The sequence below is a fragment of the Pipra filicauda genome, unplaced genomic scaffold (assembly GCF_003945595.2).
Source record: "Pipra filicauda isolate LSUMZ 115617 unplaced genomic scaffold, ASM394559v2 scaffold19_size4547281_pilon, whole genome shotgun sequence".
Lineage (NCBI taxonomy): Eukaryota > Metazoa > Chordata > Aves > Passeriformes > Pipridae > Pipra > Pipra filicauda.
In genome coordinates, this window is record NW_024104309.1 from 4,493,266 (window position 1) to 4,519,681 (window position 26,416).

The 26,416-nt window shown below is 49.3% G+C and overlaps 1 protein-coding gene across 2 annotated transcripts; it reads left to right on the plus strand.

The window, feature by feature from the left end:
• The first annotated feature begins 561 nt into the window (after positions 1-561).
• Positions 562-24,240, plus strand: PGM1 (phosphoglucomutase 1). Of its 2 annotated transcripts, none has more exons than XM_027748710.2 (11): positions 562-927; positions 11,596-11,758; positions 11,996-12,142; positions 15,469-15,594; positions 16,425-16,615; positions 16,988-17,142; positions 17,571-17,686; positions 20,931-21,066; positions 22,574-22,757; positions 23,100-23,234; positions 23,990-24,240. In XM_027748710.2, exons 1-11 carry the CDS (start codon positions 682-684, stop codon positions 24,077-24,079), a joined length of 1,689 nt encoding a protein of 562 aa, XP_027604511.1. In that variant the 5' UTR covers positions 562-681; the 3' UTR covers positions 24,080-24,240. The 2 variants fall into 2 exon arrangements, with proteins under 2 accessions (XP_027604511.1, XP_027604510.1); XM_027748709.2 differs by lacking the exon at positions 562-927 and adding an exon at positions 8,927-9,199.
• Positions 24,241-26,416: the final 2,176 nt, after the last annotated feature.

A 26,416-nucleotide genomic window follows, 5' to 3' on the forward strand; every position in this document is an offset into this window, starting at 1 on the left:
GAGCAGCTGGGGGGGCTCAGGCTGGAGAAAAGGAGGCTCAGGGGGGACCTTGTCACTCTCTGCAACTCCCTGAGAGGAGGGTGGAGCCAGGTGAGGGTCGGGCTCTGCTCTAAGGGAACAAGGGACAGGACAAGAGGAAATGATCTCAAGTTGTGCTGGGGGGGGTTAGGTGGGACATCAGGAAGAATTTCTTCACGGAAAGGATGATCAGGCTTTGGAAGGGGCTGCCTGGGGCCGTGGTGGAATGCCCATCCCTGGAGGGATTTAAAAACCCTGTGGATGTGGCACTTGGGAACATGGGTTAGTGGTGGCCTTGGCAGTGCTTGACAGTTGAACTCCATCACCTTAGAGATCTTTTCCAACCTAAACCATTCCACGATTCATGACACCTGGCCCAAGCAGAGCACCCACCCACGGAGGTGCTCAGTGCTGTGGCAGGACAGGGGAGCTCAGTGCTCCTCTCTGCACACCCAGAGCTCGGCAGCGCGGCACCCGCACCCTCTGGGAGCAGGACAGGACACGGCAGGGCAGGGCAGGGCAGGATGCTGTGTCTTCTCTCCGCTGGGTGCCCAGGCGGCCGCGCGGGTGGTGCCTTTAAGGGGCGGTCTCGGGGCGGTGCTGGCGGCGGGGCCGGTCCGGCCCGGTGCCCCCCTGGCTCCCGGAACTCTCCCGGCGCCGGCCATGGTGCGGATCGAGACCGTGAAGACCAAGCCCTACGGCGACCAGAAGCCGGGCACCAGCGGGCTGCGCAAGCGGGTCACGGTGTTCCAGAGCAATGCCCACTACACCGAGAACTTCATCCAGAGCATCCTGGCCACGGTGCCGCCCGCAGAGCGCCAGGAAGCCACGCTCGTGGTGGGGGGCGACGGCCGCTTCTACATGAGGGACGCCATCCAGCTCATCGTCCGCATCGCCGCCGCCAACGGGGTAAGGATCCGGGATCCGGGATCCCGGAAATCGCTGGCGCTTTGCGTGTCCGCGGCGTGGAAGTAACTCGGTGAGTGACAGATGAGCTGACGAAGCTGCCGTGGGCACAGCTCGCGGTGCAGGCAGGAGAACCCCCCCCGGCAGCCTTTCCCCCCTTGCGGGACGTGCGGGAGCGAGCGGACATTGGCCAGGGAGGCAAACACCACTTTCCTCATATTCCTTCTTCCTTTGGGCCGTCGGGGGGTTTTCCAGCTGAAACACAAACCAGTGCACAGCGTGCAGGTGGTGAGGTTTGGGAGGGGAGCGGCGTTCCCTTCCATGACACTGGGATGTGTCTCCGTGCTGGGGTTTCATCCCTGTTGCTTCATCTTGGTCCTGTCACTTGGGCAGCCCGAGGGAAGCCCAGCGGGGACCGGGATGTTGGCAGGGAGAGCTGCACTGGAGCCGAGTTTGTAAAGGGAGGCTTTTTCTTACATTTTGTGTTTTCCAAATGAAAAATATCCCCTTCTCTTGGGACACCAACATCAGCAGCAAACATTCTTCCTCATGGACCACGAAGGAGGGAGTGGGCTAAGGATGTTTGGTGCTCTGGGTTGGACATAGGGTAAAACCTTAGAGTGCCCTATTTCAGCTTCCCAGTGCCTCAATTACCTTAAAGATCTGACTACTTACGAAAAGAATTAGCAATTTGAGATCTCTGCCTTCTTAGGGCACAAAAAAAGCAAATAACTGGTTTATTTGGAATGGGGGTGTTAAGCTATGTAGAAATTTGCTTTTTTGTGATGTGTGGTTCCCTATTCCAGCATCCCTGAGCAGCACCAGCCTTGCTCTGTGCACCTCTGGAAGTGATGGATAGTGCAGCCTTCCCTGATGGAAAAGCAGCAGACACTGGTATATTTATCTGTTCTAGGAAGGGGTTGGAGTTGGAACATGCAGCTTTCATGCCCGACAGCACACACAGACAGGATCCCTATGGATCAGTGTGAATAAGCAGAATGGGAAACTTGTTCCCTGGGATAAAGTGTTTGTGCAGGTTTCTGGATGTGCAGCCGGGGCCTGGCGGGATGTGGCAGCTTTCCAAGCACTGAGTTCTCCATCATCTGCACCTCAGCTCCATCCCAGGAGTAAGGAAAGGCCTGGAGGTAGAGCCATGCTGGGCTGCGAGGAGGTGTTCTGGGAGGGTGTGCAGACACTCACGTACGTGCAGAGCTGAGCTCGCTGCCAGAGCTGCAGCGGGTCCCAAGGGGTGCCCTTGCCAACAGCAGTTTGCCTTGGAGCATTTTGTCCACATGAATTCAAAGTGCTGGGAGAGAATTTGCTCAAAAGGCAGGGAAAATGGGAGGTGGAGGAAGAACACGTGTGGAAGAATATGTGGGTTAATAAAGAGAGAGCAGGTAAAGCCTGAATAAGTAACCAGAGGAGGTACAGAGGGGTGATCTACAGAGTAAAGAGCTACTGAAAACTTGATGTACAGTTATTGGCTACATTTGGTATAAGGCAGTGCAAGTATTGCCAAATTTAAGAAGGGCAAAACCTCAAGAAATGAGGTGACTGAAAATAGTAGTTTTTAATAAAATTTTAATACATCTTTTTTGTGCTTGCCTTCCTGTTTTGGAATGGTTAAGGGATGGTTGCTTTGTGGTTTTTCCCTGTAATTGTAAGTATTAGTTCCTAGTGGTTACCACAGTGTAGTTAAGGAAGAATCTATGAAAATCCTGTTTCTTCATAGTAAATGTGAAGTAACTGGAAGTTGCCAGCCCTTCAAAGAGAAGGGTGGACAGCTGCTGTTAACTGGTAAGAAAGTGTCCAATAGAACAGGGAACAGCACATGGAGACTCATTCCTGGAGCCTTTGGTTTTGTCTGAGTGCTGGGGCTCTTGAAGATCTCCTGATTCCAGCAGCCAGGACTCAGGGAAGGACTCAGTGTGAGAAATGCTGAGAAATACAGAGAAAACGAGTGCTGGAAAACTGCATTTCTGGTCCTAGGGATTAAGAGGTGATTGGATGAATACTTTAAAACCATGTGGTCTTAAGACCTGGCTGAATGATCCTCTGGAAACACAGGACAGACCTGAGGGCCACAGTTGATGATTGTTAGTTTTACAAGTAAAAAGAAAGGATGCTAAACTGAGTTTTAGTTTTGTCTCTAACTGGAGTGGTTAATATGTAACTAAGTAGTTATATTTTACTGGCAACTCAGTTTGGAGTTGTAGAATTAAGGAATGTTTATCTTGGTTTTAAGTTTGCATTTATATAAGTAAACTGCAACAGAGGTTGTTGGGTTTGGCATCCAGCGTTGCCTCCCTGCTCTGTTTTGGTCTGTGTGCCAGGTTCCCTGAATGTGATTCCCACATAGTGAGTCTGACTCTTAACTACACGAATAAAAGCTTGAAAACTCCTGTTGGAGCATTACATGTCAGTAGAATGATGGCAGTGCAACAGCTTTATTTCAAAAACAACCAAAAATGACAGAACTGAAGCTGTAGATCCAGATCTGATCATATAACCAGCACCAGGCTGATTCACTGACATTGTCACCTGCTATTCCACAAATTTACTGTGCCCTTGGTTCCTTCTTAACTAAAGAGTTTTCCAAGTGCTGCAAAGTAGCTGGAAGGTGTTTTGAATGCCAGGCAGTGCTTTGCATGCTAAATACTGCCTGGCTTTGTTTTACAGCTGCAGGACACAGGGATTTTATTAGAAATGCTGCTCTCTACCCTAGGAAGTTTGGTTTCCTGGCTTGGCTGCTCTTTACCTTTTTCCCCACTCAGTTATCCAGGGAAACCAAGTGTTTAAACGCTCTTTACTTGCCACTGCTCTACTTTTGGAGCTCCCTTTGTGTTGTTCTGCCATAGCCTCCAGATCAGTTCCCACTGAGATCTTTCCTTCAAGTTAGAGCTTCTGGTGTTAAAAATATCAAAATAAAGTGATCATACAGAAAGTCATTCCAAAAAGCAATCCCTGTGTACCAGAACTAGATGCAGTGATGCTGGATCCTGCAAGCCGGTAAGAAAAGCCTCAATTTCTGGGCTTTCTAATGTTCCTGTTGTTCTCAGAAGCAGAAGGGGAAACTGAGGTGTGATATGTGAAGTAAGGAAATAAATACGAACTGCAGGTATTTCCTGGCTGCAGATGATGGTGGGTTTTAGGAGGCAGCCAATGCTGCAGCAGCTCTTACAGGTTGCAGGCTGCTGTTACACCAGCTTAGCCTCTTTCTGCCTGTAAAGTTAATTGGCTTATGCCAGTTTATAGTGGAAGGTGATTAAGGCAGTGTCAGGTTGTCCAGTTTCAGTGCCTCTTTGGAATTTTAAACTCTACACTAATGAAACTCCAGCTCAGAGACAGAGCTAAGGTGCTTTGCAGTTAATCTCTGCAAATCCAGCAGGCAGAGTTGAAATTCATCCTACAGGGATTTAGCTGTAATCTCTGGGACAATGACTCTGTATAACCAGACACCTCAGCTGTGGCTGGGCTGGCAGGGCAGCAGGATGGAGCCTAAAGCCTTCTCTTGGTCAAGGCAAAGTTTGGGATGGGAACTGGGCTGGAGAGCTGCTCTCCATGTGTGCGATGCCAAGGCCAAGCTCATCGGGATCTAGGAATGCACTGTGGGGGGTCCTGCCCACCCTGTCATGGGTCTGAGCTAGCCAATATATGGATTAATGTTTCAAATGATGAGCTGGAACGTATTTTAGGAATAAACATAAATAACATAAATATCAGTAAAAAGTGTGAAGAATGCAGAAGTCCTAAGAAATGTAATATGTACATACTATATATTCATAGCACAAGATGCAGAGTAACACACTAAGCAGCAGATCTGATGAACAGAGGACAAAGACTGGTGGCAGGATCATCCAGTTATCCAGAAAAACATCATTTCTAGATTTTAAGGTCAGGCTGCGTAAATGAAACCCAGGAAATAAAGTCGCACCAGGAACTTAAGTCCTGACCTGGGGCACCACCCTCAGAGAGGATCCAGTGTGGTTGGGGGAGACACCAACAGGAATGGCCTGAGGTCATTCTGGGGGGGAAGGAGTTTCTCCCAGTGAGGGTGGTGAGGCCCTGGCACAGGTTGCCCAGAGAAGCTGTGGCTGCCCCATCCCTGGAAGTGTCCAAAGCCAGGTTGGATGCAACTTGGGATAATGTCCCTGTCCATTGGAGGGGTTGGAATGAGATGAGCTTTAATGTCCCTTCCAACCCAAACCATTCTGGGATTCTATGAGGAGGGACAGGTGGGGCCAGTGAGGAGGGAATGACCTGAGCCAAGGGATGGGGAAGCACAGAGAGGCTGCAGGGAACAAAGTGACATCATTCTCTGGCCTGGTGGGGACGGGACAAGAATTATAAGGTCAAATGTTGAGAGGCATTTTGGGAGCTTAAGGCTAAGGAAAGGAGTGTGTTGCCTTGGGAAGGTCAAATAATCTCTACCTGGGAAAACCTTTAAGGAGAATGGTTTGTGTAGGGTCATCCCTGCCTAAGGGGATTTTTTTGGGGTTCAGGTTTTTAAGAGGATTCAGGGATAGGTGCTGTCAATCAGTAGGCTGGGGCCAGAAATCCTGGAGCATTCCTGGGTCTGCTTGAGGCAAACCAGCTGGAATCCCTGCCCTTTCCCTGGTGCAGGGGCAGGACACTGGAGATAATATGCAGCTTTGGGTGTGCTTTGAAGGGCTGACCTTTGAACACAAAGTTTCTCAGTCCTGGTCACTACCGTGGACTTCCCTGGGACAAACCTGGACATGGGGGTTTCATTCCCAGCCCTGCTGGGCCCCTTCTGTGCCACCCAGTTTGTCTGCTCATTTTAACTGGGATGCAGTGCAGGAACAGAACAGTGTCTCTTAATTCTGGAGTGACTCATGTGGATGTGCTGTGCAGATGGTGCCAGATAGTTTTTTGCCTCTCCATAATCTCTGCAGCAACTTCCAAACCTGGCTTTTTAATTAACTCTTGATAGAGACAAAGTGCAGTGCGGTTGGAGCAGCACTCCTTGTATGATTAACAGGCTTGCAGTCTGTTTATTTAACTTGGGCTCCAGTTGTCCTGGCATTGCCAAATGTCACAGCAGTGGCTGCCTGGACCAGAGTTGTCCTTGGGCACAGAGTGCCAGGTTTTGGCAGCTGGTCAGTGGGGTTTTTCAGGGCTCTTGGCACCCTCTTATGGCCAAAGTGCATGGACAGTGCAGGGAACTGTGCTTTTCAGAGGGCAGGAGTCAGGGGAATGGGATTCTGTCCTAAAGGAAAGTCACCAAATAAGCATGAAGTGATTTTACTCCGTTTGCTGCCTGGGATTTTGTGCTCTGTGTCTTTTGGACTAAGCACAGAAAAAGGGTGTAAGGAGATGATGCCTGTCAGCAGCTGGTTGTTGTCAGAAATTCCTGCAAAGCTGGAAAAGAAGGATTGCAGCTGAACACAGCCCCACAGAGGGTACCTGGGCTTTATGTGCCCTCTGAGTGGGGCAATTAGTTATTTATTTTCACTCAGTTCTTGTGTGTCTGAAGTGCAGGTCAGGAAAAGGACCCAAGCTAACAAATGTTCTGGCCTGCAGTGGGAGGGGGAGATGCCCTCACCAATCCCTAAATTCCATCAGGAACAAGAGACCCAGGAAACATGCCCACAAGGAAAAGCCCAGGGGATTGGGGTTGTTTGCTGTAGCAGAAAGGACACTCAGAGTCTATAGCCAAAGGATTTCAAGTGTGTCAGGAGTTGTCAGGAAGAGGATTATGATTTGTTTGCTGTGTCAGCTCAGGAGGACTTAAACCACTGCAAGGAAGATGTCCAGCAGATTGTAGGGAAACAATTCCAGCTGCAAGGCTGGTGATGCACTGGCATTACCTGGAGAAAAAGATTTCAAGAACAAGTTATATCAACTTTTGGGGTGTATTTGATCCAGTTCTGGGGAGGGAGCTGATGACCTGCTGAATTCCTGAATTCCTTTCCAGCTGTGAGTGATCTGTAATGATCACAGTCATCCCAGCAAAGCCTCCCAGATCATGGATTTAATGACCCTGCCTCAGTCCAAAGGTGCTCAGCATCAACCTTTTCCACCTCTGAATCCTGTGGCAGCCTGTGATGCCCAACCCCTCACCAGTCCTGCTTGGCCAGTTAGTGGTGATTTTGATTATCCCAGCAGTGATGCAGATGTTTCAGGAAAGCCCTGGGAGCAAGTGAGCACCCCAAAACCAGGGTTGTTGTTATGCTGTTCTTGTCCCTAAGCTTTCTATGCACTATTTTATATTTCATTTGACAGAATGTGTTTTACTTTATGTACACAAACATTTCACTAATGGCCAACACCCTCCTCTCCAGCTTAATCTAATTTGATTCCTCTGTCCAGTCCACATGTACTTTATTGCACACACAAATTCCAACCTTTCATAGGCCTTTTCCCTGCCAGTAATTCCACATGCAGTCACAGGAGCTGGGAGGTGGCCCGTGCCTCCTCCTGTCACTTAATGCCACGACATTTCACAGGGCACCAAGTTTATCTTGAGATTAAGAAGGGAAAGAGCTCGCTTAGGCCTTTTGCTGCCAGGTGTAATTTTGGGAGCTGGATTGTGGTTTCTGTGCCACTAGAGGGAAACCTGTGCCTAGGAATTAAGGGAGTCTCAGGATGGATAAAACACAACCCAGTTGTTTCTGTATCCCAGGAAATCTCACTGTGGGTGTAAAAGGTGTGTCAGCTCATGCAAATTATGCAACTGGATTTTAATGTACTGATGCATAAAACAGGATCTGGGGGCCATGGGTTAGTGGGGCCTGGGTGACTGGTTGGACTCAGTGATCTCAGAGGGCTTTTCCAACCTCTATGATTCTATGATCCCTTTACCTGTTGGAAGAAAATATATCAATGGCTGGAGCAATGACAGACTCGGCACCTCAGGAAAGAGTCTCCGAGCACCTTTGTGAATTCTCCCTGTTCAGCTGAGTACACACCTCCTGTCCCCTGCAGTCATAAGGGACAGATGGAGTTGTTACAAAGTGTCTGTGCTTTAACTGCTCCAGTAACATCCATACATTGTTTCCAGCAGCTCAGACAGAGGGCTCTGAGTGTTACTGAAGCGGTTTGGAGGAAAGTCTGATTTAGAATCGTAGCGTAGTTCGGGTTGGGAGGGACCTTAAAGCCCACCTTATCCCACCCCTGCCATGGGCAGGGACACCTCCCACTAGACCAGGGTACTCCTTTCCCATCCAGCCTGGCCTTGGACACTTCCAGGGGTGGGGAGTTTAGAAGTTTCTTGGTGTCTGAGTCTCTCCTGGACATGTTTAAGCTGCTCCCAAATGAGTATCTTTGCTGGATGCAGTTTTCCAAAACATTTGATGGTTTTTTGTGGTTTTAATCTCGCTGACGTTTGCTGGGGATGTTCAATTGAACCTATTGCTCCTGTAGCTTTTCAGCTTCTCTGGGTTTTTCCCACTGTTCCTGGTGGATAACATCCCTGTGTTTGAGGAGGGAGAAGTTGGGTTGTCAGGGCAGGAGCTGCGTGAGCAAACGGGAGGTAACGGATCCGCTCCCTTCCATTTTAAGAGTGACCTTTAACTCACCAGACTTTGCTAAATAACTCCAGCAGGATCCCTCTGGAACGTTGCCTCCCAGGGACCCAGCCTGCTGGCCTGGCCTGGCACTGCCCTGTGGATCTGCTGGGCTGGCAAAAACACCCGAGCGGGAGCTGAGCTGCTCCCGCCTCCCTGTTGTCCCTTCCCTGCGGGAGAACCACATGGATTGACACTGCTGGGCTCGGGAATGGCCAGGAGCTGTGCCTGTGGGAACCAGCAGATGGTAAAGAAGACAGAAACCCTTTCCCAGCAGCGTGGAATTGTGTGTTATCCGGGACATTGATCCTCCCCAGCAAGTGCGGGAAAGCGTCTTCAGTTACAGAAACCAGCAGCAGCTCAAGGTTCAAGGGGCTATTTTTGGGTGTCCAGCGGCTTCCCTGAACTCCTGTCTAATAGGTGGGCCAAGGCTGGGGACTAATTTTGGCATATTTTGCTTTTTAAATGCATTTGTATGAAAAAAGAACATGGAAGACGCTCCTCTGCCCGTGCTAACTGTGCCAACAGCCCCTTACAATGACCAGAAACCGGGAACCAGCGGATTACGGAAGAAGACCTTTTATTTTGAATCCAAGACGAACTATTTGCAGAACTTCTTCCAGAGTATCTTTTTTTCCATAGACCTGAGGGACCGCCAGGGATCTTCTCTGGTCGTTGGAGGTGATGGGAGGTACCTCAATAAGTCTGCAGTGGAACTGATTGTCCAAATGGCTGCTGCCAATGGGGTTGGTAAATGTTAAATCCCTAAATTCCTGTCGGTGTGTGGCTGATAAATGCAGGAAACCTTAATAAATTAGTCACTCTGAGATTTAATTTCCCCAAAGGCTTTATTCAACTGTAGGAGTTAAGTTTTTAAAGGAAAACCAGTTTGGTAGTACAGAAATGACTGATTTCACTCTAAGTGATGCAGTTGGGTAGAGAATACACCTGGAGAATGGAAAATAAATACTGCTTGGTGTTTGTGTGTTCTTGGTTTGGGGTTTGACAGCCCCAGGCTGCTGGCACTTGGATTTTGTAGCCTTTCCATGAGAATATAACCCCCTGATATTGTTCAGAAATGAAGTTACAAGGAGAGCCACCAGAGTGGCAAAGGAAAAGGTAAAACATGGTTGTTTCTTTCTCACCATATATAAGTTGTGATAAATACTCCAGGAGCCTTTGAAAATTGAGATGAGGATGAGGAAGTGAGTGGCAACCTTTATGTGGATCTCAGTTGTGCTGGAATTCTGTGTTTTGGAAGCAGGACAGGCTTGTCTGTTTGTGGTGGATCATGATTTATGCACTGCAAGGCTCTTGGGCTTTGGGGTTTTGTATCTGTTTTCTTTTGCTTTTTAAGAAGAAAAGGCTCTTCTGTCTGTCCTGGATCTCTTGTTATTCTGAGAGACCTGAATCTTGGGAATTTTAGGTGTTCTTTATTTCCTGTGTGCATCTTAGTGGGCTCTCAGTAAAACGAGGGTGGAGATGTTGCCTGGATTGCTCTGAGGGGCTGTAACCCAAAATTGCTGCACCAAGTGGGTCTGTTTTGAGAATTCCATGAAAGGTGTTTCTCCAGTCTTAGGTTTTTCTCAGAAGAAATTCCAGAGAATCCAAAAGGATTAAGTGTAAATTTTTCAGCACATTGTTGCCATGAGCAACCTTTTCCAGTGGTTACCACAATGGATTGAGCATTGGAGGGGTGGGGAATGACAGCTGAAAACCTCTGGAAGCCAAGGAGGGCCCTAAATCAGAGAGCAGCTCGTATGGAGACAAGTGTTTCTTCCTTTCCTTCCTCACTGTGGGGAGGAAAAGCTGCAGTTCAGGTGTGTGGGGAGGACCAGGAGCTCTCCTGTCTGGTGTGGGAGGGAAAATCCCTTGTTTTGCCAGTCCTCTGCAGCATCCCTTGAGCTGCTGCAGACCATGGGGGTGCTGCAGAATGTGACCCTCAAAGGGAAACTGGGGAACAAGAGGTGAAGTTTTGCAGAGGAGTTTCCTGGAGGTCCCATGAATTTTTGGGGAAACTGGAGGAGCAAAATTTGGAGGCTGGAATAAAGCACAGGACAAGATGTGCTGGTGACTAAAGCACAGATCAAGCAGCGCTGGCTTTGGCTGAGAATGGGGAAAAGCAAACCCTGTGTAGGTTGGGCCACTTCAAATGAAAACCCAGGAGGGCTCCACCATGAGCTGCTGTCCCACGAGCTCCCCCCATGAGCAAGGCCTCACCTTGGGGTCCTAAACTGCTGTTTCATATTTATGCTCATTATTTGCTGGAGGTGCAGATCTTTGAGCAGCTGGTCTCTGACAGCTGTACTATGCACTAACTGGTGGGCAGGAGGCTGGGGCTTAGCACCTGACAGTGCCAGGGGCCCGGAATCACACTCATCCCATGCCCTTGGCCCAGCTCCCATCGCAGGCCTGCAGTCGGGAACACTCCTCCTGATCCCTGCTTTATCTTGTGTTTGAATGGAATCCCTCCTCTTTTCTCTTTCTGTTCTCTCTCTGATCTCAGCTGATGCAGAGTCTGGTGTGTTTTTAAATCTCTGTCACCTCATTTGGGGGCTGTGTTGAGGAGTGTGTTCTGTCAGGGAAATTCATCCTCTGCTTTATTGCATGGACTCCAGCAACTGGATTCTGATTGTATTGCTCAGCACATTGCTCTGGATGCAATCTCAGTGAGCTTACTGAATTTATGGGAAGGAGGTGTGTTACTCACTGGAAGAACCTGCAGCTGGTCCCATGGGAGGAGCCGTGATGTTCGATTTTTGTGCTGTTTTGGCTTCTCTCCATCCCATCGTGTGTTTGGAAACCAAAGTTCCGAGGCCACAGCCAGAGGGGTTGATTGGTTTTTGGTGTTGTTTAGAGACAACTAAACAACATAAAAACAGGGACAACTGGAGAGCTCAGCCCTCCAGTGCACCACATCCAGCTGAGCTGCAGCATTCCTGAAGGAAAACGCTCCAAAGACCCAACAGCGTGGGGTTGGATGCACCATGGAGAGCTTGGAGGCCTCCCAGGAACAAGGGTGCCTCTGCCATCCATGCACCTCCAGGGCTCTGGTTTACCTGTTGCTGGCATTTGGGATTTGGTGGATTTGGCATTTGGGATTTGAGCCTCACAGGAGTTTGTTTTGCTGTTCCATCCCCAGATCGGGCGCTTGGTCATCGGGCAGAACGGGATCCTGTCCACCCCGGCCGTGTCCTGCATCATCCGGAAGATCAAGGCCATTGGGGGCATCATTCTGACAGCCAGCCACAACCCTGGGGGGCCCAGCGGGGACTTTGGCATCAAATTCAACATTGCCAATGGAGGTGAGGGCCCTTGGCCCCTTATTTGCTTAATTTGTTTGGTTGTTTCTCATGTTGACCCCAAGGAACCCAACTTCTGCTTTAATATCGCAGAGATCCAGTGCCCTGAGCAGTGGGTTTCCCTAAACAGAGCAAACCTGGGATGCTCAAACTCTGGGATTCCCAGCCCTGGGTCTTTCCTGAACTCCTGAAGTACATCCCTCTTTTACCATCTTCCCCCTTGGCCATTTTCTCTCCCAGGTCCTGCTCCTGAAGCCATCACGGATAAAATTTTCCAAATCAGCAAGAAAATTGAGGAGTATGCCATCTGCCCAGATCTCCAGGTGGATTTGAGCACCATTGGGAAGCAGCAGTTTGACTTGGAGAACAAATTTAAACCCTTTACAGGTAAACAAGTGTTCTTCTGGTGGATGATGTAGTGGTTGGAGGCCGCCTAGGGCATAGTGACCACGAAATAATAGAATTTTCAATCCTCAGGGATGTAAGGAGAGCCATCATTAAAACTTCTACTCTGGACTTCCGGAGGGCAGATTTTGGCCTATTCAAAAAACTAATTCAGGGCATACCCTGGGAAACAACCCTTAAAGGCAAGGGGGTCCAGGAGGGATGGACATGCTTCAAGCAGGCAATTCTGAGCGCACAGGAACAGGCTATTCCAGTGAGCCGAAAGGCCAGCCGGAGGGGAAGACGGCCGGCTTGGTTAAATAGGGAGGTTCTGAAAGAAATCAGGGATAAAAAGAAAGTTTACAGACTGTGGAAAAAAGGGCTGGCTACTTATGAAGAATTTACGAAGAGAGCTAGGTCATGCAGGAAAAAAATTAGGGAAAGAAAGTGGAATTTGAAGTTAATTTGGCTAATTCAGTTAGGGATAACAAAAAGTCCTTTTATAAATACATTAATAGCAAAAGAAGGGGCAAGGAAAACCTCAATTCTCTGTTGGACGTGGAGGGAAATATAGTTAACAAAGATAAGGAGAAGGCTGAGGTACTTAACACCTACTTTGCCTCAGTTTTTAGCAGTAAGACAGGTGGCCCTCAGAACAACTGGCCTCTAGAGCAGATAGACAGAGACAGAGAGCTGAATAGCCGTCCTGTATTCCAGGAGGATGTAGTTAGCAACTTACTGAGCCAGCTGGATCCTAACAAGTCTATGGGACCAGACGGGATCCATCCCAGGGTGATGAGGGAGCTGGCAAAAGAGCTTGCCAAACCGCTCTCCATCATCTTCCAACAGTCCTGGCTCTCTGGGAAGGTCCCAGATGATTGGAGGTTGGCGAATGTCACCCCAATCCACAAAAAAGGCGGCAAGCAGGACCCTGGCAACTACAGGCCTGTCAGCCTGACCTCGGTGCCTGGCAGGGTTATGGAGCAGATCATCCTGAGTGCAATCACACAGCACCTTCAGGATGGACAAGAGATTAGACCCAGCCAGCACGGGTTTAGGAGGGGCAGGTCCTGTCTGACCAACCTGATCTCTTTTTACGATCAGGTGACCCACCTGGTGGATGAGGGGAAGGCTGTGGATGTGGTCTATCTAGACTTCAGCAAGGCCTTTGACACTGTCTCCCATAATATACTCCTGGAAAAGCTGGTAGCCCATGGCTTGGACAAGTGTACCCTCTCCTGGATTAGGAGCTGGCTGGAGGGTCGGGCCCAGAGAGTGCTGGTGAATGGAGCTGCATCCAGCTGGCAGCCGGTCACCAGTGGTGTTCCCCAGGGGTCTGTGTTGGGTCCAGGCCTGTTTAATATCTTTATTGATGATTTAGATGAGGGGATTGAGTCCATCATCAGCAAATTTGCTGATGACACCAAACTGGGAGGGAGTGTCGACCTGCTGGAAGGCAGGAGGGCTCTGCAGAGGGATCTGGATAGACTTGAGAGATGGGCTGATTCCAATGGGATGAAGTTCAATAAAGCCAAGTGCCGGGTCCTGCACTTGGGCCACAACAACCCCCTGCAGCGCTACAGGCTGGGCACAGAGTGGCTGGAAAGCAGCCAGGCAGAAAGGGACCTGGGGGTACTAATTGACAGGAAGCTCAACATGAGCCAACAGTGTGCCCAGGTGGCCAAGAAGGCCAATGGGATCTTGTCCTGTATCAAAAATAGCGTGGCCAGCATGAGCAGGGAAGTGATCCTTCCCCTGTACTCTGCGTTGGTGAGGCCACACCTTGAGTATTGTGTTCAGTTCTGGGCCCCTCAGTTCAGAAAGGATATTGAGGTGCTGGAGCGGGGCCAGAGAAGAGCAACAAGGCTGGTGAAGGGACTGGAGCATAAGTCCTATGGGGAGAGGCTGAGGGAGCTGGGGTTGTTTAGCCTGGAGAAGAGGAGGCTCAGAGGTGACCTCATCACCGTCTATAACTACCTGAAGGGAAGTTCTGGCCAGGTGGGGGTTGGTCTCTTCTCTCAGGCACTCAGCAATAGGACAAGGGGGCACGGGCTTAAGCTCTGCCAGGGGAAATTTAAGTTGGATATCAGGAGAAAATTCTTTACAGAGAGAGTAATCAGGCATTGGAATGGGCTGCCCAGAGAGGTGGTGGATTCACCATCCCTGAAGATTTTTAAACGCAGATTGGACGTGGCACTGAGTGCCATGATCTAGTAAATGGACTGGATTTGGACCAAGGGTTGGACTCGATGATCTCGGAGGTCTTTTCCAACCCAATCGATTCTATGATTCTATGATTCTATGATTCCTTTTGGAAAGGATGAGGAAATTTGGTTTGTCTGAGGACAGACATGGCCATTCTGATCCCTCCTTCTCATCCATTGGATAAGCCAAGAAAGACATTGCTCCTGCATCCTGATATTTATTTATTTTTTTGGTTTGTCCTGCATCTTACCTTGTGTAGATCAGTTTCTGTCCTACAAAAGTTTCCACTTCAGTGGGAAAATCTCGATCCATCAAATTTCTCTAAAATCAAAGGCTGTTTTGTCTGCAAAGCAAACTTGTACTTGAAAACAGACACCTCTGCAGTTACAGTGCATTTTCTCAATTAAAAATATAGTGTTTAATCTTGTAACTGATTTTTTCCATGATTTCACAATTAAAAGCTCTCCCCATGAGTGGGAAAACTGTTATATTTCATATGTGATTTCTGTCAGTCAGCAGTGAAATATGAAAATGCATTAAAAAAAGACTTTGGAAAAAACACGGCAAGTATTTTTTTACCATCTCCTGGTGACTTGTGCTGATTAAAAAATAAATTAAAAAATGATAGAAGTTGGTGTTTCTCTCAGGCCCCATTTATGTAGTGGGATTTTTATGTTAATGGGGTTTTTATATTGCCTGTTGGCTGCAAAGGTGCAGCTCTTTTGAACTATTAAGTTCACAATTCCCATTGACTTTGGTGGAATTAAAGATCTGATTTTATATCTATCTATCTATCTATCTATATATTCCCCTTTTCCCTTAACCCCTCTCTCCAGGCAAGAGAAGTGGGACTGAGCCTCTTAGGAGTCATAGCTGGGAACAGAATTTTCCTTAAGGATTTTGTTGGTCCATTTGTCTGTGACCTGATTAGCAGTGAGAACCTGTAATTAAATTCTTAATTTGACACCATTATTCCCATCTTTATCAGCTGATCCTGTGGGATGTGGAAGGCTTTGTGCTGAGCCCTGGCCGTGTGCTCTGAGGATGCTCAGCACAGCAACAAGGACTTTGTAACAAAGATTTCAGACTCTGAGAGTTGCTCTCTGCTCCCTTTTCTTTTCCAGTGGAAATTGTGGACTCTGTGGAAGCTTATGCCAACATGCTGAGGAATATCTTTGACTTCAGTGCATTAAAGGAGCTGCTTTCAGGGAAAAACCACCTCAAGATCCGCATCGATGCCATGCATGGAGGTACCCCGGGTGGGCTTGGGGCATTTTAGGGAGATGGGTGTCCCAGGGGCTTTCCCACCTCCTTCAGAGAGAGAGATTTTAGTGGAATTTATATCCATCACTTGTAAGTTTGATTTTTGTTTTGTAGCATCCTGGATTTTTCTTCTTGCAAGCAAACTTTTTATGCCTTACGTTATTTTCTTTTGTCAAATATTGTATTTTGGGGGTTGGAATGAGATGATAACTTTGAGATCCCTTCCAACACAAACCATTCTAGGGTTCTGTGAAATGTTTGGGCTTGGGAATTGCCCCGGGGCAGAGGTATTGGTGGAGTTTGGGGAGTGCTGGAGGGCTCACATGTGTCAGTCAGCACTTGAGAGACAGAGGACGAAGCTGTGATCAAAGCTGCCCTGACTTCCCATCAGTCAGTGACCCATGGGGGTGACAGCAATTAGGCAAAGATGTGCCCATAGAGGTTTGAGTACAAAAATGAGACCATTAGACTGATTTATATAATTTAATATATCAGCCAGACTTGTGAATCCCTTTCACAGATGTCATTGGGAGCATCCTGGCTTTCTTGGCACCTTGTTCCTCTTGTCTCGAGATCTATGGAGCTCCTGTGCTTCAGTACCATAAACCACACAAACTGACCATCCTATGGGAGCTCCTGTGCTTTAGGACCCCAGCCCACACAAACTGACCATCCTATGGGAGCTCCTGTGCTTTAGGACCCCAGCCCACACAAACTGACCCAGCCTGAGCAGCCCAGGGGTGGGTGGTGACGTGGCTGGTGCAAAGCTGACCAAGGGCAGAGACAACTTGTTTCTCTCCATGTTTTGCTGTGACAGTTGTGGGCCCTTACGTGAAAAAGATCCTGTGTGAGGAGCTGGGAGCCCCAGCAAACTCAGCTGTGAACTGCACCCCACTGGAGGACTTTGGGGGCCACCACCCTGACCCCAACTTAACCTATGCTGCCGACCTGGTCCAGACCATGAAGACGGGAGAGTATGACTTCGGAGCTGCCTTTGATGGAGATGGGGTAAATGAGCTGATCTCTGGTCACTTTTTGGCCTTCTAATCAGCTGTGGGAGACTGATGCTCAGCTGATTTTAAGCAGAGGACGAAGGCAAAGCTCTTTTCTCTCCCTCTGTAGTCTTGAATGGAAGCGAACCACTTGCTGCATTTTGTCACCTGGGCAATAGTTGGCTACTGTGTCAATAAAGAAACCCAAACTGCATTTAAATAACTTTAAAGGCTGTGAAAAACCAGCAGGAAGGTGAAACACTATCCAGGTGTTTCAAAGCTCTGCTTTTATTCCAGTGCAGTCAGAAAATCCCTGGGAGCTGTTGGGTTTATGAGCAGCTCTTGTGCTGAGCAGGGAGCAGAGCTGTTCCCCTCTTGTCCTCCTCAGGATCGCAACATGATCCTGGGAAAACACGGCTTCTTCGTGAACCCCTCCGACTCCGTGGCCGTCATCGCTGCCAACATTCTCTGCATCCCGTACTTCCAGCAGACTGGAGTCCGTGGATTTGCCCGGAGCATGCCCACCAGCGGGGCCCTCGACAGGTACCAGCTGTTCAGGTGGGAGGGGGGAGGGATCCCTGTCCCTTTCTTGGGATTTAACACATCTCTGTAGTGGGGAGCAGAGCTGGGCTGTGCTCTTGGCTCTTTCTTTTCTCTACAGATAAGTCCAAACAAATGACCTTCCCACCCTTTTTTTTCCCCTTAAATTTTATAGTGCTAATTTGTTAAATGTTTGGAGATCCATAACTTAAAGTTGCTTTAGAAGAGCTGTGTGTTTGTATCTGTTCTTTAAATGCACATCTCACCCATTTTCCAAAGGTTACACTGGCATAAAATAGAGGATAAACCCCCAAAGCAGTGGCATTCCCTGCCTGCAATGTCACCCCAAGGGAGAGGCTGATACTGCAGCATCTCACATGGGAGCACCAGGAATCCAGCTGGGATGTGACTTGGCCTTCTTACCTTTGCAGGGTGGCCCAGGCTACAAAGATCGCTCTGTATGAGACTCCAACAGGCTGGAAGTTCTTTGGAAACCTGATGGATGCAAACAAACTGTCTCTGTGTGGAGAGGAAAGTTTTGGAACTGGTAAGTCAGCAATTCCTGGGATCACCCAGGATGGTGTTAGTTCCTCCTGTTAGTTCTTTATTCTTTATAGCTTGGGATTTCTCTTTCATCTGTAGTTGTTAATGCTTCTAAAATAATAAAATATGAAAAAAGGCTTGGAAGAATCAGTGTGGAAAAAACCAGTGCTGAAGGTTTTGTGAGGCAGGAGCCAGTTCTCCCTCAGTCCTTCAGGAAGGCACGTGGAGATATGCAGGAAGTTTGAGGGCCTCTTTACTAGTCCGGTCATTGAGTCTGTGGGGATTAAGTGCAATGTTAAATGTATTTTTCAACTCTTGGTGGCCAGGAAAGCCTTCTAAATGTTTTCATTTCTGGAAAGAAATATGGTTTGGAGCATGGAGTTTTATTAGGGAAGGTTTCAGGTCACTATTAAATCTCTGAGCTTAATAGGGCCCTCATTTTCCTGTTCTGAAAACAAGGTATGATTTATAAAGTTTAAATTAACACTTGCCTTTGAACAGTCTAAGCAAGTTATTGGGTTACTGAGAAACAAAGTGAACATCACAAGGAATTTCTAGGGGTATGCACGTGACACACAACTGTTATTTGTGCAGGGAAGTTGAAGGGAGCAGGTTTTGCTCCACATTGGAGCAGCATGTGCAGGACACTCAGAATTCCTGGGAGACCTCAGCAGTTTCTGAGCTCTCCCATGGCATCTACCACATGGTGTTAACATCCTGACTGTGGAAAAGGCATCTAATTCCTGCACAAAGGCGGAGTTTTACCTGGTCTGAATTCTCTTGAGATCTTGTTTTCCCTGTTCTCTAAGGACCTCTGGTGGGATATGCAAGGCACAGGGTCTTGAGGGAATTTAGGGTGGATGATTTCACACTCAAACCTTGTGTGTTTTTCATTCCACCACCTTTTAACCTGTGCATGGGTGCCTTAAATCCCCAAATGCCTGAGGTGAAGTGCTTTGTGGAGCTGGGGTGCACAGCTTGACAGGAAAGGATTCCCCCAGCTTCTTCCCTGTGCCTGAGGAAGGGGATCCCAGGCTCTGGGTGAAAGCAGGGGGCTGTGGGGCTGAGCAGTCCTCAGTGGCAATATTTTTGCAATCATATGCTATTCTGATACACTGGATTTGGCCTCAGGTTGGAAGGAAAGGGGGATTTCAGGAAAAGTGGTATTTCTGTAAAGAAATATTGAAGGAAATTGTGAGTAAAGATTTTGGAGTGCCTGAGTGATTTCAGCATGTGCTGAGTTTATATCCTGGACCTTGGCTAATGAGAGAGCACTGGTGCTTCAGGAAATAAATCAAACCAAAAACCAGCAAATGCTTTTCCACCTTCCTGGAGCTGCTGATGGGATATGGTCTGGGATGAGCAGCTCTCTAAAACTGTTGTATGAGCAACAAGCTCCCAGTTTCTCTCCATCCCCCAGCAGGGAAGTGACTCCATCCCAAATAAAAGTGACTGATTCCATTTGCAGCAGGGGCTGAGGGAGAGGTTTGGGATTTTGGCCAGGCAGCATCAAATCCAAGTGGCTGGGGGCTGCAGCAGTTTGGGGGGACAGAAAGGGCCCGGGAGTGCTGGGCTCCCCCCACAGTGCAAAGGGTGTTTGTCCACCTGGCAAATGCACTTAGGAATGAAAAAGGAATGAAAAGGGGTGAGGAAGGTTGGCTGATAGGAAGTTAATGAGGAGTTGTTTGGAGCTGGACATAATGTGAGTGTTGAAGGGGAGAGAGGTGAAGGAGCAGCCAAATAGATCCAGTAAAAATTGAAACAAACTGTGACCTGGTGGGACTGGAGTCCAGGAGCAATTAGAGTAATGCAACATGACAGAATTCCTGCTTGCTTCCTTGGGTATTTTATTCCAGCCATAAGCTGATACATCACATGGGACTGGTGTTTATTTAGCATTCCTCTCCATCACCTCTGCCCAGCTCTCTCCTCCCTCAGGGACCATGGGGATAATTTATCGCTGCGTCCACAATAGTGGGATTTGTGCAAAGCTCCACCTAACCCATGCCCTGCCCCCAGCCCTTTCCCAGAGGATTCCCACTCTGGCACTCCTGGAGAGGGTGACATGGCAGCTCTGGAGTGCTCTCTGCATTAGCTCCTTGGGATTCATTAATACCTGTTTGGATGTTTTCCAGAGTGGAAAGGCGAGAATTTTGCAGCTGTGGAGCATAGCATGAGCTGACGAGGCAGGAGCCCTGAGGGTGGGTTGGGGGTGTTCTGGGCCATTTGATCCCATTTCATTTGGGTGCTCAGGGGGCTGTGTAAGGTCCAGCCCCTCTCGGATTTCCTGTGTGTTCCCAGCCCCCTGCTGTGCTCCCAGGGCAAGGCTGGGCTGGGCTCCGGTGGCTTCCTGCTCTCTGTGCAGTGCCAGCTTTGGTGGAATCAGGAATGAGAGGCAACAGGCACAAACAGGCACAGGAACTTCCACCTGGACATGAGGGAGAACTTTTTCCCTGTGTGGTGACCAAGCACTGAACAGGTTGTCCAGAGAAGGTGCAGACTCTCCCTTACTGGAGATAGTGAAAAACCTGGATGCAACCCTGTGCCATGTGCTCTGGGGTGACCCTGCTGGAGCAGGGAGGTCAAACCAGATGACCCACTGTGGTCCTATCCAACCTGAACTGTCCTGTGATTCTGTGAGTCCTCCTTTATCTAAAAGAGGGTTTTTCCAGCCTCTCCGTGCCTGGTGTGTGGGAGCTCTCCTGGTCTCCACAGGTGGATGGAGTCTCTCCTTGCCCTGCTATTTTCCAGCCCCATGGCCAGTGCTCTCTGACCTGCTGCTCCTCTCCCCGTTCTGGGCTAATTCCAGAGTTGCTGGGGTTTGGTTCCCCAGGAGGGCTGACATTTGTCCTGGTGCTGGGCCAGGATTTGTGCTGATCCCAGTGTGCTGCTTGGCAGACAGAACGTGGCAGCTGCTCAGGAGCTTGATGTTCTTCCTGAGTTGTTCCTCTGCATTTGCCTTTTTTTTTATTTGATGACCTTTTTACTGTGCATTCCCCGTTCCTTCCTTGGGAACAGAGTTGAGGATCTGTGAACAATAAGAGTGTGTGTGTTGAAAGGGGCCGAATGTTTTACTTGGGCTGTAGCTGAAAGCAGATGATATCCTGCCCCGTTCTAATGATGCAGCCCGGATGGAGCTGTGGGAATGCCTTCCATTTGGGAGCCTGTAGTGCTGCCAGATGGATGCAGGAGAGGAGACAAGGTAGGTGAAAGGAGTGGGAGCTGTGTTTGTGCTGTTCCCTCCACAGGCTCCGACCACATCCGGGAGAAGGACGGGCTGTGGGCTGTGCTGGCCTGGCTGTCCATCCTGGCCACCCGCAAGCAGAGCGTGGAGGACATCATGAAGGACCACTGGCAGAAGTACGGCAGGAACTACTTTACCAGGTGGGAAAAGTGCTTCCAACACCTCACACTTCCTTCTGTCCCGTGTCCAACCCTCCAGGTCAGAGCCAAAGCACTGATGGCACTGGTGTGTCACCGTGGGCTGCTCCTGCCCCGGGGCACTTGCTGCTTCTCTCACAGTAATTTAAAACTCCCCGAGCAGTTTGTAACACACCTGGGTTACACGGAATGGGATTCACCAGAACCCTTCACTGTGTCCAGCTTAGGGTTGTTATTCTAGACATAAATCTGGTATTAAAGTCTGCCCAGGCCGTACATTTTATACATGCAAAGAATCTTTTTTTTTTAATTATTTTTTTCCTTTCAAGTCTTTTTTGCCATCAGTTCAGTATGTTGGGCTCTTGTGAGCCCAAATCAGTAGTGAATTTGTGATACCTTCAGTGACAGCACTATCTTGTGGAATGCCCAGCTCCCAGGCTGTTGCTTACCTGGATGAGTTTCTGTCCAGTCCCAAAATACTCTAATTTAAGCTGCAGTACACATGGAAGATGGAAAGGGAAGGAGTGAGAACCAGCCTGCACACAAGCAGAGGTGGGAATATCACCTGGAGTGAAAGCATTAGGCAGAAATCTTTCAGCTTGGAAGACCTACATGAAAATTCCCTCTCAAATTGCCAAATGAAAGAATTTGCCTTTTCCTTTTTATTTTTTTTCTTCTTCCTTCTTTTTCTCCCCACACCACAACGGCAGCACACACCTGAGGCATGGAGACCTGGGGGGAAATGCCAAAGTCTGGGATAAAAAGGCAGCCTTTTAGCACTCGAGGTGTCTGCAGAGCACACTCAGTGCAGAGGTGGGCTGGCAAATAAAGTGGCACAAATCCCACTGGCACTCGGAATGCAGAGTCTAGGATCCCTTCTGTGCTCCAGCCACTCTCTGCTGTCTCTCAAAGCTGGCAGTGGGATGTTGTCCTGGTGCAGTCACAGTTGCAGGGGATGCAGATGAGGGTGTTCAGCTGTGTCTGTCAGGGGCCTGCTGAGATGCTGTCGGCAGAATTACAGCAAATTCCTGGCAGGAGTTGGAGCCTGGCCCTGGATCTGTAACACACCCACTGTGAGACAGCACTTTGTGCTTCCATCTCCTGACACCAGCTGCTGCAGTGTATCCCAGGAGGCTGTGTTGGATGGAGCTGTAGTGCTGCACACAGACCCTCCTCTCTTTTCATAGAATCCCAGACTGGTTTGGGTTGGGAGAGACCATCAAGCTCATCTCATTCCACACCCTGCCATGGGCAGGGACACCTTCCACTAGACCAGGTTGCTCCAAGCCCCATCCGACCTGGCCTTGGACACTTCCAGGGATGGGGCAGCCACAGCTTCTCTGGGCAACCTGTTCTGGTGCTTTTTATGTGCCTTTTCTTCCCGTGCTCCCCTGCAGTGTGGGAGCAGAGGACATCCTCAGGGCAGAAGGCAGAAGTCAAAAAGGGCATCCCAACCCACCAGTGCCCACTGCACCCTCCCCTCCCTGACCTGTGTTGGTGCCTGGTGCAGGTATGACTATGAGGAGGTGGATGCAGATGCAGCCAACAAAATGATGAAGGATTTGGAGGCGGTGATGTTCGATCGCTCCTTTGTGGGGAAGAAGCTGTCGTGTGGGGACAAGGCCTACACGGTGGAGAAGGCTGATAACTTTGAGTACAACGACCCTGTGGATGGAAGTGTCTCCAAAAACCAGGTGGGCATAGGAGTGTTTTCTTTGTGTCTATTTTTATGGAATATCAATGCGTTGGGAATGTTGTGTGTGGCGGCTCTTGTTTCCAGGCATGTGCTGAGGTAGGAACCTCCCAGCAACAACATGCTTTGTGTTCGGGAGCTCTGGCAAGTTCTCCAGCGTGGGGTAGGAGGGACAGTAATCCCTGTGGGAATGGGGAGAGAGTTACAAAAGAGCCTTCTGTGGCTCCCTGAAGAGGAGGAGCACAGGGATGGTGCAGGTTGGGCATAGCCACACTGGCTCTCATGGAAAATACCTCGGATACCCAAGAGCTGAGAGGCTCTTCCCTCTCTCCTCCCTGCCCAGGGCTTGCGGCTCATCTTCTCCGACGGCTCCCGGATCATCTTCCGGCTGAGCGGCACCGGCAGCGCGGGAGCCACCGTGCGGCTCTACATCGACAGCTACGAGAAGGACGCACAGAAGATCCATCAGGATCCACAGGTGGGTGTGGAATCCCAGCTGGGTGCAGCTGTACTTAAGGTGGCACTGACCGGTTCTGTAGTGAGTTCAATATGTGTTCTTTACAGCTTAAAAACGCTGCTGTGCTCTTGTAGGCACGGGAGGAAAAGAATCCTCCTCTTATATTTAGGTTGAGGATGGATATCAGGAAAAGGTTCTTCCCCCACAGGGTGGTCGGGCACTGAACAGGCTCCCCAGGGCAGTGGTCACAGCACCAAGGCTGCCAGAGCTCAGAGAGTGTTTGGATGATACTCCCAGGGACAGGGGGGATTGTTGGGGTGTCTGTGCAGGGCCAGGAATTGGACTGATGATCCTGATGGGTCCCTTCCAGCTCAGCCTATTCTGTGATTCTATATTCACCAGTAAACACTCTGTGAGTTCTTTGTGGACAACTTGCTGTGCCACTATTGACAAATAGACTAAGAATCCCACATTCTGAGAGGAACAAACTGAACTCAGGATTTCCCTGTCCTCTGCCATCGTGCAACAGAGTTTGGGATACAGCACAGCGAGGGTGCAGCAGCAACACTGGAGCTGAGCTTGGGATTCCTCTCTGAGCACTGCATCCCTCTCACTGGTCCCACAGCTCATGTGAGCCCAAACTAGTCCTTTGGTCAGCAGAGCTAAGCTTTGGGTGTCCTGGGCTGAGCCCAGGTGCCCACAAGGGAAGGCTGGACATGGCATGTGAGAGCTCCATGTGCTGCAGTAGTTCTGAGCCATCTCTCTCTTCCCTGCAGGTGATGTTGGCCCCTCTCATCTCCATTGCACTGAAGCTCTCCCAGCTCCACGAGCGGACCGGCCGCACCGGGCCCACCGTCATCACATAGAGCGGCACCGCCGCTGGATGCACGCGGGGAAGGAGGTCAGCCCACCTCCCCTTGTCCCACCTGTCACTGAGAGAGGAATGTTCATTTTATCCTTGTAATTAAGAACACTGTTTTGCTGCTAAGGATAGACAATAATAAACCCCAGCCCTCAGCACCCCGTGTTCTGTTGCTGTGCTGCTTCTCTGTGTCCCCGTGGGTTGTGTGCGGTGCTCGTTAGACAACCTTTGGGTCAGCACATGGACTCTTGGCTTTTCCATAAACAAAAGCCACTAGGAATAACAAAAAGTCTACATTTTTCAATATTCAGAGGTTTTTTTCCTGTAGTGAAAACTTTCCTGGAAAAGAAGCACAAATACTTTTTGGTAATACGCAGTCTTTTAATCAGCCATGGCTGTGTATTCAAGCTGAGTATTTTTCACTCAGGTGGATTTTCCCTTTTAAACACCAGTTATGAAAATGAATCTCCATTTGCCTTCTGTGTGAAAAACCCCCCAACAAACCCTCCATGCAGAAATGAGCATTGCAGGGTATTAAAGTGATGGGCCACAGTCACTGCTCAGGGCTCTTTTATTTGCCCACATCGCAGCTCCCGAAAAGATGGTTTTGATGAGCTTGTTTGGTTGAATGTGGACAGTAAGAGCCTTGGAATAATCAGATTTGCAGGCATTAATGTGCAATGTCTTATCCAAGGGCACAGAGAGGGTCACTTTGGAGACAGGTGTAGCTGTTTGGTGTTAGCTGTGTGAAAACAATGTAAAGCTGCAATTATTAAACACTAAGAGGGACCAGAGAATTTAGATTTGCACCAATGAGCATCTGATTTGATTATAAAGAACAACTGGAATTGCAAATAATGGAGTTTGTAAATTGTGTTAGTACCCTAAAGCTGCTCCATAAAATGATCTAGATCAGGGTTAGGGGTAAAGAGAAAAGAGGAGGTGTTAATAAAGGCTAAAAGCTGAGGTAGGACCCGGGAAAAACCTGTGCCTGAGGTTGGGAGAGCCGTGTTTTCCATGCCTGCCCAGCACTTCCCTTGGCAGGATGGTGTCCCGGAGGTTTCCCTACAGCCCAATGCAGAGCACTAAAGCAGAAAGCTGGATTAGTGGGGGGGAAACAATTTGGCTGCTCTAATTTGCCTTTTAAGCGTTGGGTGAACAAGTGACCCCAGAGTTTATGGTTGGCCTCTTAAAGCAGGTCAGTCCTGGGCTCCTCCTAATGGAACCATGAGCACTGCTCAGTCAAACTGGGCTAAAAGCTGCTCTCTGCCCATACTGGGGCTGACTGCTGCTAACAGCTCTCTGGTGACACCAGCTCTCCTCTCCTGGGGCTCCTGACTTCTTTCAGCACCTTCAGAATGAGAGGCAGAGCACCAGGGGAGGTTCAGGTTGGACATCAGGAGGAATTTCTTCATGGAAAGGGTGGTCAGGCACTGGAAGGGGCTGTCCAGGGCAGTGGTGGAGTGCCCATCCCTGGAGGGATTTAAAAGCTGTGTGGATGTGGCACTTGGGGACATGGGTTAGTGATGGCATTGGCAGTGCAGGGTTAATGGTTAGACCTCATGATCTTAGAGGGCTTTTCTAACCTCGGTGATTCTGTGATTCCATGGCTGCAGGCCAGAGATCTCTCCTGGGGTAGCCTGGGTGGATTTGCCTGTGGGGTCACTGAGCAGGATGCAGCTCTTGGCAGCTGCCCCAGTGCCAGCAGTCCCTGACCAGACAGAAAGGAAGGGACAGTGGCTGGTGGTTCAGGATAAACAGTGCAGCTTTGGGTACAGGAGGCTTCTGAGCTTCAGTTAGTCCTGATTTTCTCAGGAAACCCACTTTTCCAGCAGATCCCTTCCCAGTCAGTGACTGCAGGAGCAGGAGCACCGTCAGTCCACGCAGCACTTAATGGGCCACCTTTGCCAAAGCTGTGGCCACAGAGGGTTTGCACAGACCCCTCTGCAGCTGGAAATTTGCATGAAAAATTACTGCTGCTCTTTCCTTGCTTCTCTCCAGGCCAAAGCACAGGACTCCTGTCCCGGAGGAGCCCAATTAGATCCAGATGTGTGTCCAGCCTATGTTTTAAGCTTTACCCCGTGGTTACGTAATGCAGGATCTCATGGCTGCAGTTTCACTACACAGAAAGGAAAAGCCATCACAGGAGCTGTCTGGGAAGAGCAGCCACAGCTGAGCCTGGAGCAGAGCTCAGGGGTTCCTTGTCCCATCCAGGGGTTCACACAGAGGTGCCATGGCCAGAAGTGGAGCTGGCAGGAACCAGAGTGTCCCAGCACACGGGGTGATGGTTTTACTGCACACGCACCTTGTGGTCCAGGCAGAAAAGCTCTAAATCCTGATT

What these genes read in the sequence shown, in the direction of transcription:
- PGM1 (XM_027748709.2), top strand. Translation starts at nt 8,942, where the DNA reads ATGGAAGACGCTCCTCTGCCCGTGCTAACTGTGCCAACAGCCCCTTAC. An exon ending in ACCAGCGGGGCCCTCGACAG is followed by an intron (nt 17,143 to 17,570) that starts GTACCAGCTGTT and finishes TTACCTTTGCAG; the next exon opens with GGTGGCCCAGGCTACAAAGA. An exon ending in AGAGGAAAGTTTTGGAACTG is followed by an intron (nt 17,687 to 20,930) that starts GTAAGTCAGCAA and finishes TTCCCTCCACAG; the next exon opens with GCTCCGACCACATCCGGGAG.